The sequence below is a fragment of the Harpia harpyja genome, chromosome 1, assembly GCF_026419915.1.
Source record: "Harpia harpyja isolate bHarHar1 chromosome 1, bHarHar1 primary haplotype, whole genome shotgun sequence".
Lineage (NCBI taxonomy): Eukaryota > Metazoa > Chordata > Aves > Accipitriformes > Accipitridae > Harpia > Harpia harpyja.
This window is the reverse complement of record NC_068940.1, coordinates 46,589,417-46,602,992: the sequence shown is the minus strand read 5'-3', so window position 1 is coordinate 46,602,992 and position 13,576 is coordinate 46,589,417. Positions and strand designations below refer to the sequence as shown.

Genomic DNA, 13,576 nt, shown 5'->3' with positions numbered 1-13,576 from the left:
TACCATTTTAGCTAAATAATGGTACAGCAGCACTAGTCTACCACCCTGTGCTGGTATTAGTAGACTGTCAACAGCAAAAGGTTATAGGACAGCTGGTCAATGAAGAATACGCTGGCCAAAGAGGAATGAAAAGATTCAGCAATCTCATATTTCCACTAAACAGGTACATTCATTCATTATCTCTCAATATTACCCATTTGCCTCTTCCCTCTCAGGAGTTGTGGGTTTTTTTCCATCCTAATCTCTCCTAGGCCAGGAAGACCACCACTGCTTGGGCCTGTTATTCTCACACCCAGGAAGTACCAGATTCCTACCCCTAAATTCTAGTTGCAGCTTCAACTAAGAGAGAAGTCCAGCTCAATTCCAGGCAGAAACACGTCCAGATATACATATAATTCAGGAAACAACCCCCCCAAAATCTCTACTGCACATGTGACATGGAGGCTTCTAATTCTTCTGAAAGTACTTCCCAACCTTTGATCGTGGCTGTCAGGCTGCTTAAAAAAGGCAGCCTCCTCTTCCAAGGGCTGTGGCACCATGTGCCACATTCTACACTTCCTTTACCCAGTAAACATAAGGAATGGTGCCATTAAAATTGGGTTTATAATTGATCTGGGATGTTTGCATGTTTTTTTTTTTAATCTTGAATGAACTTTCCAGTGGCAGAGTTGCCAATGGCTTATCATTTAACTCTCGAGAGAAACTGCTAGAATATGAAATAATACAGGTCCTTTCTCACCCCATACTTGCTGAAAAAATATTGACAAGTTGCCTGTGGAGCCTCCCCATGCCCCATATAAAAACAATGTAATATTAAACCTACGTTGTTTGTTCTAGTTGTTGATTATTTTTCTTCTTCCTTGGAGGCTTCTTCTTCTTCGGCTTGTTGGCATTCTGATTATTTTGTTTGTTGTTCACACCAAAGTGTCCTGCTGATATATCGCTTTGTAGAAGGTTAACCAAGAGCGGACTTGTGAGCGTAACATCTTTATTGACAGGAAAAACAGGATTCTGCCCACAGGAAATCTGATTCCCATTTGGCGTTCCACTAAACCCTGTATTGAAAGGCAGCCCATGGCCAGAGAAATGACTCCCTGAAGCATTGCTGTTTCCTTGCATTGCTTGCATGTGAGAAGGTACCATGTTTGGCTGCTGCACAGGAACATCCGGTAACATCTGTGTCAAGTTCACATCATTATTTGTTGTAGTAGTAGTATCCCCAAGTTGCTGAGATATGTGAGGACCAGGTCCAGTGGGTCTTAAAACTTGCCCTTGAATTCCCATAACCTGAGAAGGATTCCCATTCACGGGGCCTTGCTGTGCCATCATCTGCCCAGTGAACTGCACCATGTTTCCTTGCATGTTTGGGGTTGGTCCTCTCATCAGTTGAGCTGGCCCCGTCATAACATTGGACTGGTTTTGAGTACTAAAAGGCTGTTTATTTCCTTGCATCTGAGTGGTCATCATCTGTTCCATCATTGAGTTTTGCTGCAACAAGACCTGGCCCTGAGGTCCCATCATCTGATTGTGTGTAGACATCATCTGTTGTCCCTGCTGGGGAATCATCTGTTTGGGTGGGGTCATCCTTTGGGGAGAAGGACCAAGATTTTGGTTTTGTGGTGTCACCATCATTTGGCCTTGTGGCATGAGCTGAGTTCGAGAAAGTATCATCTGGTTTTGAGGATTCAGCGATCCCTGAGCCTGAATGTTTACCATCTGTCCTTGAGAGGATACAATTTGCTGATGCATTCCCATAAGCTGAGACTGTGGTCCTTGCTGAGGCTGTCCCTGTATGTTGCCCATGTTAACTTGTGGCACCCCACTAGCACCAGCCTGCTGGTTGTTCATATTTCCATGAAGTCCCATTAGATTGGTCTGCATCATATTTGGTGGGCCATGTGGTGCTTGCATCTGATTTTGAGGAGGTCCAGATCCTTGGCCACCTTAAAAAAAAAAATTGCCAGTAAGAAACTGATTGGAATGGTATAAGAGTTTTCACAACTTTCAATGCTGAGTAAGTACTCCAAAATTTTTTTCCTCCCTTTTCAAATGAACTGGAATATCTGACGCATTTGCAGTCCTGTGATGCAGTGTTTGATGCTACAGATACATGTCAGTTGCCAAAAGAGAACATCATACTTCTCAAAATAAACACTTAGACTGGTATTTCCCATGTACCCCACTGCAGAAGACATAAAAAATTTAATTTCAGTTGTTACCTGTACGTAAGTTTGAAAATCTTCCATAATATCACCTAACTCAACAGAGTAATTCCTAACCAAAATAAGCTTCAAACCTTGAGGTTATTTTATAACGGGTTAAAAAATAAATACACACAGAGTACTGATGAAATGATATTATCAGGGTACCCATAATCCAGACAAAAGACTAATAATTGAATTGTTAAATGGAGACATTTATGAACTAAAGATTTAATTTTTACAGGTCTGACTATAAGCAGACTTCCAAAGCTTTCAAAGGAACTAATAAATTATCTTTTCAAAGCAGAACAAGATTATTTTGTTGTTGTGCTTCTAAGATAACAACACAATTTTTTTTTTCCTGGAAAGAAGTTCCTTTTGTATTGTACCATTACCCCTAGCCTCCAAATTTCAGTGCCACTTCCATTCCACTTCTTAACAGATACTTCTGGATCCTAGCACCACAGTCCTAATCAGTAATAGTTGGGTTGTTTGAAAAGCCATGAGCAGCCTCCTGCTTGTCTTTTCTTCATTTAGCAATACACACAGAATGCCCCTGCAGCCCCAGCTAGTTAACTCCCTATTAATGACAAGAGTTTAATGTTTTGGTATCTGTGTTACACAAGTAAAGGCGTAATTTTCCACAAAAAAGAAAAAACTGAGGAACACCACATCCCAGACAGACCTGTGTGCTGCACGTTTTGGCTAGTTTGCAGCTGCGGCGCTCCACTGTTCACCGGTGTTCCTGGAGCTGTGGAAGGCACCTGACCTTGCATGAAGTTCTGGTTAGCCTGGCCTGCAGGGAACCCTGGGGGGAGGCGCTTGGGTATTCCTGAACACAAGGATTTTCTTATTAGTAAGTATGGAAAACAGGACTTTAAAAAAAAGAGAAAAAAAATCTACAATTGGACTGTGATAGGAAGGATACCTTTGAGTCTGTACTGTCACATTACAGGTTTAGGCAGAAAGTGTTTTTTGCCAATACACGAAACCCACTGAAGACATTTATAGTTCTTATGTGTGCAATAATTCTGCCTAACAAACTACTATGACTCAGTTCAAACTGTAATTTAAATACAAAACTTACCCCACGGAGAAGGCAAAAAGTCCATGTTTGACTTCTTAGAAACTAGAAATTAAAGTAACATAGTTTGCTGTTTTCTTCTCTACTGCATCTCAACTCTAATCAGGCCCTTAACTTACTCCATGTACGCAAACACAAGTAACTTGCATTTGTTACCGTGATGCACTCCTCTCAACAACTCTCACCATAACACACCAGGTACACACTCCTTGGCACTGCTGCTGTGTGTACGCACACTCAAAAACCTCCACAACAGCTGCTCATTCAAGTAACCCTGCTACTCCTACTGCAAGAGCAAGTAATCCATCAGGCCCCTATCTGGCACAACGCCCACCCTTTGACATATCAAAACATCACTGCTGCCCTGGGACAAAGAGCAAAACCTTCCCTCTATCTACCAATGTGAGCAGCAGCAGCATAAATGGATTTAACAGAACCCACTTCTTTTTAACTCGCTGTCAAATAGACAATGCCACAGACCTAGAAGCAACCCTGTCCTCCCTTACATTTCTGACCCACAATATACAGCCAGAATTTGACTTTGGTTCCTTCTACAGTTACAGCTTTCTTGTACAATTAATTGTATTGCTTGTGTTAATTAATCTGGTCTTACGTTTGTAATTAGTATTTCAAGATAATCAAGTTTACAGGTCAAACAACAAAACACATCTGCAAATATGGAACATATAATTCTTGAAACATCACATCACTGGACTCTAGTTTTAGTTCTGCTAAACCTTCAGGAAAGTTTTGCACATAGGAATGCTTGAACTGAGAAAAAAGAAGTGTTAAATTGGCCTATTCCAAATCTAATACAAATTCTGATTTGCTAAATTAACTAGGCAAAATGGAAAGCGTTCGAATGTATTCATTTACACCAAACCTTTAAATGCAAGATGGCTTAAAAATTGAAAGATCTGTAACTATAACTTGGTTAACATAACACAAGATGGCTCAAAAATTGAAAGATCCATAATTACAATTTAATTAACACATTCATTGCAGCGAGGAATGAGCATGCACAGAAGCCAGGCAAAAATCTCAGCAAGTGGAAGCAATACAGCTTTACTGAAACCAATGGAATCCTGTCTTTTTAAATCAGCTGGGGATATAGCTCACAGCAGGATTACCAATTTTAGCAATAAGGTCTACAGTGAGTCCAAATAATGTATTTTGATAGTTTATTTGGGGTGTCATTTTTAACTCAAAAAAAGTAGGGTTTTGTTTGTAGTAGGTTTACTTAGAAAGAAAGGAGAATACACAGGTTGTACTATCTAGAGGTCATGGCTATGCTACCTAGAGGAAATGATTCCTGATAGGGACATATGGCTAGTGAGGCAAAACTGTAGGGAAATGTGACTATAATAAATAATAAATATAACGGCTTCCAGATGGAGACAAGATAAGCTATATCAAGTACAGGGCACTGGCAGAGCCTAAGAACAGTCTGGAAGAGGAGAACCTTGAAACTGAGACAATTCATCTGAATTCAGATGAGGCCCACGGTACAAAGAGTGAAAACAAAAAGCTTGTCCAGATCAGCAGACCAAGAAACGGGTATTCCTTACAGCTTTTTGGACAGATTTCAGACATACAATGTGAGAATGCAAGAAACCAGAATATATATATATATCTCTGTGTGTAGGTGGACAAAGAATATGGCTCATACTTTGTAAGTACAGAAAGAAAATATTTCAAAAGCTTAAGCAAGACCTTGTGTATGGGTATCTGAGAGCAGCCATTCCAGAGAAAGATGAACAAATGAGTGAGCAGAGAGAAGTGCTACAAGTCTGGCACAGAACTACAAAAGAGGAAAAAAACACCACGGACACAAAAGAGATCTTGAGATTGACAAATGAAATTCATTCACTGTTAGAGAAGAATTCTAGGAGTAGTAAGTAAAAGATGTGAGTGTGGAGGTCCAAGGAGAAAACTAAAGACAACACAGCCAAAGGGGAAATTAAAACACCCCTTGATCTCTTAATTTTAGAATAGGGAGTACAACAGTATGGCAATAATAGCTCTTTCCTCTTTTATATGGGAAGAAACTGATGACAAATAAAGACAGGCTCAAGAAGAGACATCCAAAACTTAGAAAGGAAGATGCAAAATAATGCCTTGTTTCTGTAGTAGAAAATGTAAATGGTGACAGAGGAAGCTGAACAGAGAAATAAAATGTTCATTTGTTCTTATTACACTCACTCTCTCTTTCTCAAAAAAAATCCCCTTCCCAAAGACCAACCCCAAACCAAAAAAAAAACCCCACACCATCTCTGAGTATCCTGAACTTGATTAAAGGCAACAGAAGAATTGTCAAGAGGATGACTGGCAGTCATAACCAGCAATCGCATATAGCAATTTCTGCAGTGGCCCAGAGTCTACCCTTAGGTTATCACTGTGATGCTGCAGGACAGAGATAGGTAGTAGAAATGAAGTGATGCTGATGCTAATTTCACCCATGCCCACTTTATACTCAATCTATGCCTTTATTCTGTCTTTTAAAGGATCTTTTCAAAACTAACAGCAACATTAGTACTAACCATTTTATATTTCTTTTCTTTTTAAAATAAAAGAAGGTCTCAGTACTTCTTACCTCCTAAACCAGGGTGTAAACCTTGTGGACCTTGGTTTTGCTGCTGCATCACCATGAAGTTGGGGGGTACGTTCCCCTGTTGCACCATAGGATTACGACTAGGAGAACTGACAGGCTGCTGAAATCCCTGGGGAACCGTGCTACTCTGGGGAGGCCTTGGTCCCATCTGCTGCTGCGTCTGGTTAACTGTTGGAGATGATGCAGGAGATCCCTGCTGGAAGGAGGAGGGAGAGGAAGCAGGAGACTTGTTGGTCAGGTGGGGTTGTTGTAGTGGCGTAGGAACCCGTGAGGGCCCTCCCTGAAGGCTTTTCATTTGAGGAGCAGTAAACTGGCCAGGATTGCTCATTTGGGGAAAGTTTGAGTGAGCCTGGGAAGCTTGCTGGCTTCCAAAAGGATATGGAGGTGGAGGATGAGTAGGAGTTTGTACTGTTGCTAGAGATGGTCTTGCTTGAAGTTGCTGCTGCATTTGTCCAGGCAATGAGGCCTTTTTCCAACCCTGGTTTACTGTCAATGTACCCAATGCTCCCTGGGTTGGAGGAGGCTGAAGTGCTCCAGAAGGAAGCTGGTTCCAGCCAGGGGGAACTGGAACCTGTGCTGGTGAAGTAAATGAAGGTCGAATACCCTGCTGTGGCTGCTGATGTGGCTGGGGAGGACGTGTCTGCAACTGCGTCTGCTGCTGTAGCTGCTGAAAGTTGGCTGAGTTCATCTGCCTGTTTACAGGAACTGACTGCATTGAATGGAGCTGGGGAGCTAAAGATCCAGATGGATGATTTTGCTGCTGGATATTTAGCCCAGATAAGAGTGGGTCCATTGCATCTATTAAAATAGCAAAGAAAAGTAAAAAAAATAACCTACTGTAGACAAAACCCACCCCAAAACAAGAAAGGGTAAATTGCTTGCTTGCATTTGCTTACTCTGCATAAAAATTCACGCTCCAGTGTTCCAATTTCTCCAACAGACAGAACAGGCAGTGCTCTGAAAGTTTTCAAAATGTTTGGGAAACCTGAGAAGCCAGGTCTTATCAATTTATAACCTCTACAATAAAGCACAATAGCTCCACAACGCTTGTTGCTACAGACTAATGGAAGCCTTCTACATGCTTAGAATAGTAGAATCACAGAGTATCTCGAGTTGGAGGGGACCCATAAGGATCATCGAGTCCAACTCCCTGCTTCTCACAGGACTAAAACTAAACCATATGACTGAGAGCATCATCCAGATGTCCCCTGAACTCTGACAGGCGTGGTGCCATGACCACTTCCCTGGGGAGCCTGTTCCAGGGACCGACCACCCTCTCAGTGAAGAACCTTTTCCTAATGTCCAATCTGAACTTGCTCTGATGCAGCTTCATTCCATTTCCTCGTGTCCTATCACTGGTCACCAGAGAGAGGAGATCAGCACCCCCCCTCCGCTGTCCCCCTTGACGAAGTCATAGACTGCGATGAGGGCACCCCTCAGCCTTCTCTTCTCCAAGCTGAACAAGCCAAGTGACCTCAGCTGCTCCTCGTAAGTCTTGCCCTTGAGACCTTTCACCATCTTGGTCGCCCTCCTTCGGACACACTCTAGCAGTTTGATGTCCTTTGTGTATTGAGGTGCCCAAAACTGCACCCAGTACACCAGTGCGGTGTAGAGTGGGACAATCGCCCCCCCCGACCAGCTAGCGATGCTGTGCTTGATGCACCCCAGGACACAGCTGGCCTTTTTGGCTGCCAGGGCACACCGCTGACTCCCATTCAATTTGCCATCAACACAAACCCCCCCGATCTCTTTCTGCGGGGCTGCTCTCCAGCCTCTCGTCCCCCAGTTTGTATGTATAACCCACTTGTTGGGGCTATTATCCCTACCAGTTAAAAAAAGTGGCATAACAAGAAATTAAGATAGTATCATAAACTAATATTCCCAGAGTATTTAAAACATTTCTGAAAAATGCAGTCTGTAAGAATAAATACTGCACAGATCTACAAAAGTTGGCAAGCACTGCCACCATTTTATGCAGCGACAAGGAATAACCCCCTCTCTTTTTCAGTAGTCCCAAAATGCAAGTAACTTGTACTGGCAGAATTGCGAAGAATAAACTCTAAGCATTCACACACCCCCAGATCCCCAATCCTTAAAGTTCCAGTCTACCCACCCCTCCTGAAAAGCAGTTGTGCTCAGTCTGGTGCATTTGCTTCCTACTGGAGACATCTGCCTCATTTAATCAATCCTTCTCTCACCTTTATCTAAACATAAAGCTCAGTCACAACAGTTCTACTGCAAAAATACCACTGCTGCTGCTCAACGCGTTTGAACAAAATACTAAGCAAGCTGGTGACTTATTAGACACCCAAATTATTTGAAAAGTTTTACCAGATTAATGGGGGCAGGGAGGGTTCCACAGAAAGAGTAACTCCCAGAAAGGGCAGGGGAAATACTCCAGGACAATTCTAGAGTACTCTTATGAGTGCACGCTCAAGCCTGTGTGCTGAAGAATAAGAATTCAAGAACATTTTCAGGTCAGTACTGTGACTAAATTTTACCACCTGGCTGTGAGGAAGGCCGAGGTGTTCTTGGCTGCAGCTCAGCACTAGCACCACTTGCCACCATAGAGGAAGGCACATTTCCACTCTGGGACATCATGACAGCTGCAGCATTGCTCATTCTTATTAAACCTTAAAAAATAAAAATAAAAATTATCAAGTCTTGTAGTTTTTACATAAAGAAGAATTTTAGATTTTTTTTTTTTACAAGAAAAAAATTCTATTTGTTAATAAAACATTTCTTTAAACTTTAAGAACTGTTTGTCTGAAATTACCTGAGGACACATTTCTGTCTGAAGGCTTAGATTCCCTGGTATAAAACAAACAAGTTAAGGTCATGCTGAAGCTTTTCCTTTAGCTCCAAACCTTTAAAAAGGTTACAGAAGGATACACTACTGACTCATTAATTATTTGAGCCTGACTTGCCACTAAAGTCACCAAGTGACAAGGTTTTATCAGTTAAGCATGTACTGAGTTTTTTGCAAAAGCTGATACTAGAAAGTAACTGAGGTGGTATAAGAGAGAAAAATTTCAATGTTTCACTTCAACAGACTGCTATTTTATAAAATGGTTTATATTGTTGACCTGTTGGTTATACTGTTGTTATGTTTATACTGTTTACATTTATATTGTTGACCTGCAGGTAGGAAATGAAGCTCATGATTGTCACAGTGAAGATTAGAGCAGCCACTTTCAAAGTAAAACCTTCCTTAAATGTTTTACATTCCTTGTTACGCACAGTGATTAAACTAGTGTTTAATCAGGTTTCTACAGAGGTGAAATGTTCTTTCCATTCCTTCTCATCATCTTACATTAACTCTGACAAAAAATGCTCCCATTTTTTTTAATTGCTTTAAATCCTACTAAGATATTAATTATTTTGCCTTATGATTCAGCTATTAAAATACATTACATAGTAGATTTCTTTTAACTCTTCGTAAAATCTGACTTTTGTAGTTAGAAATTACTTATCATGCCCACGAAAATTAATTCTCTCTGATCAGATCTCAAAAGTTTATCAGAAAATAAAAACAGAAACTAACAAAGACAGTGTCCTCCTTCCCATAATTATAATGGATTTAATCTAAAATAGTTTATTATTGTACACTGAATAAAGGCTTATGCTCATTTTCATAAAGGTAGCTAAACAGAAAACTGTGATAATTTGTGCACATTTCTAAGTGAATTCACTATACTAGACTCATCTGCTTTAACAGTCTTTATTTAAAAAAACCCACAAAACAACAAACCGCCAAAACCCAAACCCAAACTACCAAACCCTCAAAAACCCCCAAACCAAACCAATCTGCCCCACCCAAATCACTCCAATGTTTGTAGGACAGAAAGCAGCCAACTATTTAGTTTACATAATGTGGGACATGGTTTGACAGTACAGAAACAAGAACACACATCAATTAAAATGGCAATAATAATTCTGCAAACAATAGTTGCTATAATCAGTGAAATTTTACACTTAGCTTAGTAACAAATTTCAAGGTGTATAAAGCTAAACAAATAAAAACCGAAGGAATTTACCTTGTCCCCCTTGCATGGGAAACCCCGTTTCCATTCGCACTGAGTTGCTTGCTCCCAGGGGCCCATTGATTCGGACATCTTGGCTTCTGTTTTGAGCTAAAGCTAAATTGATAGCACCTTCTCCTAAAAGTAATGCACAATTTGGGTGAACTGAACGATATACAGCAAAGCAGAATACAGACATTTTCAAAAGGACATTTAAAAGATGTCAAGGAAGGAAGAACAAACTTTACCTATAATGCGCACTTCAGAAGGATAGTTATGCATCGTATTACCCTTATCTTCTGGATTTCAATTTTCAGAAAAACAAACACCATGTCAAGCATTAAATGCCCTTGTTTTCATCCTGAGTGTGCTCTTGGAAAACTGTCCAGAATAGGTATTTCAATTGTGAAATCCACTGAAAACTTGTTCTTAAGAAAGCCTCATATGAAAGAATTAGGAGGAAAAAAAAATTGGGGGACATTTTGCTAGCTAACACTCAAAAAACATTTTTCAGGAGGTTTCTTGATGCTCAGAGGATTTTCAGCTACCATTTTTACTATTAAACCTATTATTGAAAGAATAAAAGTCTTGAGCCACCTTTTCACTGAAGTCATTCTCCAAACTACTAAATTAGAAGTTCTGCAACATTAACGCAGTACACGAAATTGCATGTTGAGTACACTTATATTTTAGCTTAATGCCTTTGGAAGCAAATTAGGTGTGAAATACCTTCAATTTGAACTGAGAGAATTCCCAGGTCACGAAGCTGTTGGTTATTATTCTGAGCCAGAATTCGCAGCCGCTCAGCAGCTTCACGGGGTATATTGAAGGTAACACGGACACTGTTCCAAGGCTCTATCTTCTGCAGTTTTAACTTGTTGGATTCTTAAACGAAAAATGGTCAGAGTCAGTGCAAAGGCAGTTTTCAAACATGTATGATGAAATAACTTGGCAAAAAAGCACAGCTGAAAAAAATGAAACAATTATTTGGCTTTGAAAATTATCAAGTGATTAGTCTCAGATACAGGAGATTTCTCCAGCAAAGGCGTACAGTGACTGATTCTGCCAAACCACTTCATGTATTTCCCCAAAACTGGCAATATAAAAACTACCCAATTGATAACCAACGCAATAGGCAACGCAATCACTTGACAAAAATTGAAATATTCTGTGGATAAACTACTTTGGAAAGATATGAAAATATCTAATTAAACAGATTTAGTAAATCTTGTTAGTGAACCAGATGGATGTGTGAAAAAACTGACTACAAGAATGAAACCCTCATTCTTCAAATATTTGCTCTACAAATGCTTGTGAAACCATCTTTTTAGAACACCAGCGCTAACAGAGTCCTACCAGTATTAATTAATTTCTATCATATTATTTAGTTTTTCTGAATAGGTATGTTCAATCCACTGCAAAAAAACCCATATTAAAGTCAAGCAAAATATTTAGTTGCAGGTTTTCTGAAAACCTATTCTACATACGAGTGTTTCTATGTAGATCAATTGTTTTAAAAGTAACAGGTGGGAATTAGCAAAAAGGTAGGGTTATCTTGGATATATTTGTCAGGAGTGGGACCTGACTAAATTATTGCTACAAAAATGCATTTACAGATAATTAAAAGTATATTCCTAATACAGGTTTCTAAGCTTCCAGTTTCTAGCTTTCTGAACAGGAAGTCCCTTTGAAACCAGTAAACATTGGCCCAAATTTTAATCAGCTAGTTCCTCCACTGTAACATCAGATTTACTAAAAGTTTCCTAACTTTTTGATTCTGAAGAACATGTCCTTTAAGAATGCCAATAACTCACTCCTATTTAGGAATCTCTTGTTCTTAACTAATTCACCAAGTCCCTTCTGCTGCTACAGTAATGGTATTAAATTCATCCTCTTCCTACTTATAAACACATTTTTGGCTGGAAACATGACAGGAGTAGTTTTAAAACCTCTTTTTGTGGAAGTTTGAACAGTCCTATATTACTGTTATTAATGTTCCAATATTTTACATACAAAAATTGCATTATCAGTTTCAGTATTTCTAGATATTAGTACCTGAGTGTCTTGTTTTTCAAATATTGCATCTGCCAAGTCTAAACCAATGTTATTTACTAACTCAACATTCTGAATTTCCTATTTTGCTCTGAATCAGTTTAAATTACTTGTCACATGGATAATTTTCAAATTAATTTGACACTGATTTTAAAAATTTGCCTTCTGCTTTCTCAGCTGAGGTCTCAATCATGTTTATTAATCCTGCCATTAATATTTATAACAAACCCAGCATGCAGATGCCTCTGTATAACAAAGGCAACTCCATACAGCTACAGATTGGATTTATTTCCATTCAAAAACTACACAATTCATCTATGATATTAACACACACCCTTTTACACCAGTAACTATCTGTTAGTTTTATGTCTACTTCCAACTGTTTATAAGATACAGCTCAAAACAGTCATATTTCTTCATAGCATTTTTGTCTTATCCCAACTTTTTTATCTCCCGAGAGGTAACAGCAAGGACCCCAACAACTGACGCCAGACCCAAGTGACTACAACTGGACAAAATGGAAAGGAAAGAAAAGAACAGTGTGACAAATTCAGTTTGGTTATTCAGAAGTCATAGGTTATTTTTCTGAAAAGGTATTTTACATTATTGAAAATACAAGCAATGCAATGAACATTTTAAAACCTAATCTAGAAAATTAGCTTTGTTTAAACACAAAGGCTGCCTGCCTGAAGAAGAAAGGTGGATTCTTCATCGTATGGTGTGATTTCAAAAGACCATGCAACAGAAGAGCAGCATGCTGGGATGGCAATCTATAGTTATCATGAAAAGCTTGGATGACCATCAGCAGAAAGAGGGAGAGTGTATGGGCAATTACGTGGCTTTTAGACTGCAGTTATATGACATCATGCCAAGTCAGGTCAGCGCTGCTGTGGTTCCAGTCGCCAAGGCTCTTCTGGGTATGTGTTCATGCCACCCCACTTCAGGCAACCCACCCAGCTTTAACTGTTTCTATAGCAAACTATACTAATGGCAAGAAATTAAGCCATTAACCTGACCATTCAAGTAATCTCAGATGAGGGGCACTGCTGGGGAAACTGGCGGTGCAGAGGGAGCATGCCACTGATACAAGCACACTGACCCAAACCATCACAACACTGCAGCCTTACCAAGGGAGGGCTGTCTATCAAGAAAGATTGTACTTGTACAAGCAAGGCTACATAACTGAGCAGCTATAAGTAGTCATCATAAGACCATTTACAAAGATGCTCAGACAGTGGGCAGATGTCTTTTTCCAGATCTAGATGTGCTGGTAAAAGATGTTATTGTCCCAAAAGCCTATTATCGCTCACTAGCTACATAGCTGTCCCCAGACCTTGGTGGGCATACAGGGGTACGTCAGAGCACTCCATGTCCTCCATCAGAAAAAAAAAAAAAAAAATCAGGTAGCATAGGTCAATGTAGCAGCAAAGGGGCAGTAACATCTTGAACTGACAGTTACTTGAGAGTGAACCCATTCTCAGATGAACTGCAGTGGTTTAAACTGGCTGGTTTTTGTAGTAAAACACATCTGTGTGGACAAGCCTGGTTTAACTTTCACATAACACAGCAATGTATAACGGTGGGAAATTAAAGAGGAAAAAACCAA

At 39.9% G+C, this 13,576-nt stretch overlaps 1 protein-coding gene across 11 annotated transcripts in view; it reads right to left on the bottom strand.

The window, feature by feature from the left end:
* NCOA6 (nuclear receptor coactivator 6) overlaps positions 1 to 13,576 on the bottom strand; it is a 43,307-nt gene that overhangs the window by 20,349 nt on the left and 9,382 nt on the right. For 7 of the 11 annotated variants that reach the window (XR_008235858.1, XM_052791254.1, XM_052791293.1 and 4 more), the window contains 6 exons: positions 10,648 to 10,803; positions 9,934 to 10,056; positions 8,401 to 8,529; positions 5,879 to 6,694; positions 2,887 to 3,033; positions 824 to 1,943 (listed from right to left, as the gene is read on the bottom strand). Coding sequence is in view for 10 of the 11 variants with exons in the window: in XM_052791254.1 (XP_052647214.1) it covers positions 824 to 1,943; positions 2,887 to 3,033; positions 5,879 to 6,694; positions 8,401 to 8,529; positions 9,934 to 10,056; positions 10,648 to 10,803 (2,491 nt within the window). In the remaining variant the exon portion in view is untranslated. Of the gene's footprint in view, positions 1 to 823; positions 1,944 to 2,886; positions 3,034 to 5,878; positions 6,695 to 6,792; positions 6,854 to 8,400; positions 8,530 to 9,933; positions 10,057 to 10,647; positions 10,804 to 13,576 lie in introns of those variants that run through there. The other 4 variants (XM_052791272.1, XM_052791264.1, XM_052791313.1 and 1 more) reach the window with 4 other exon arrangements.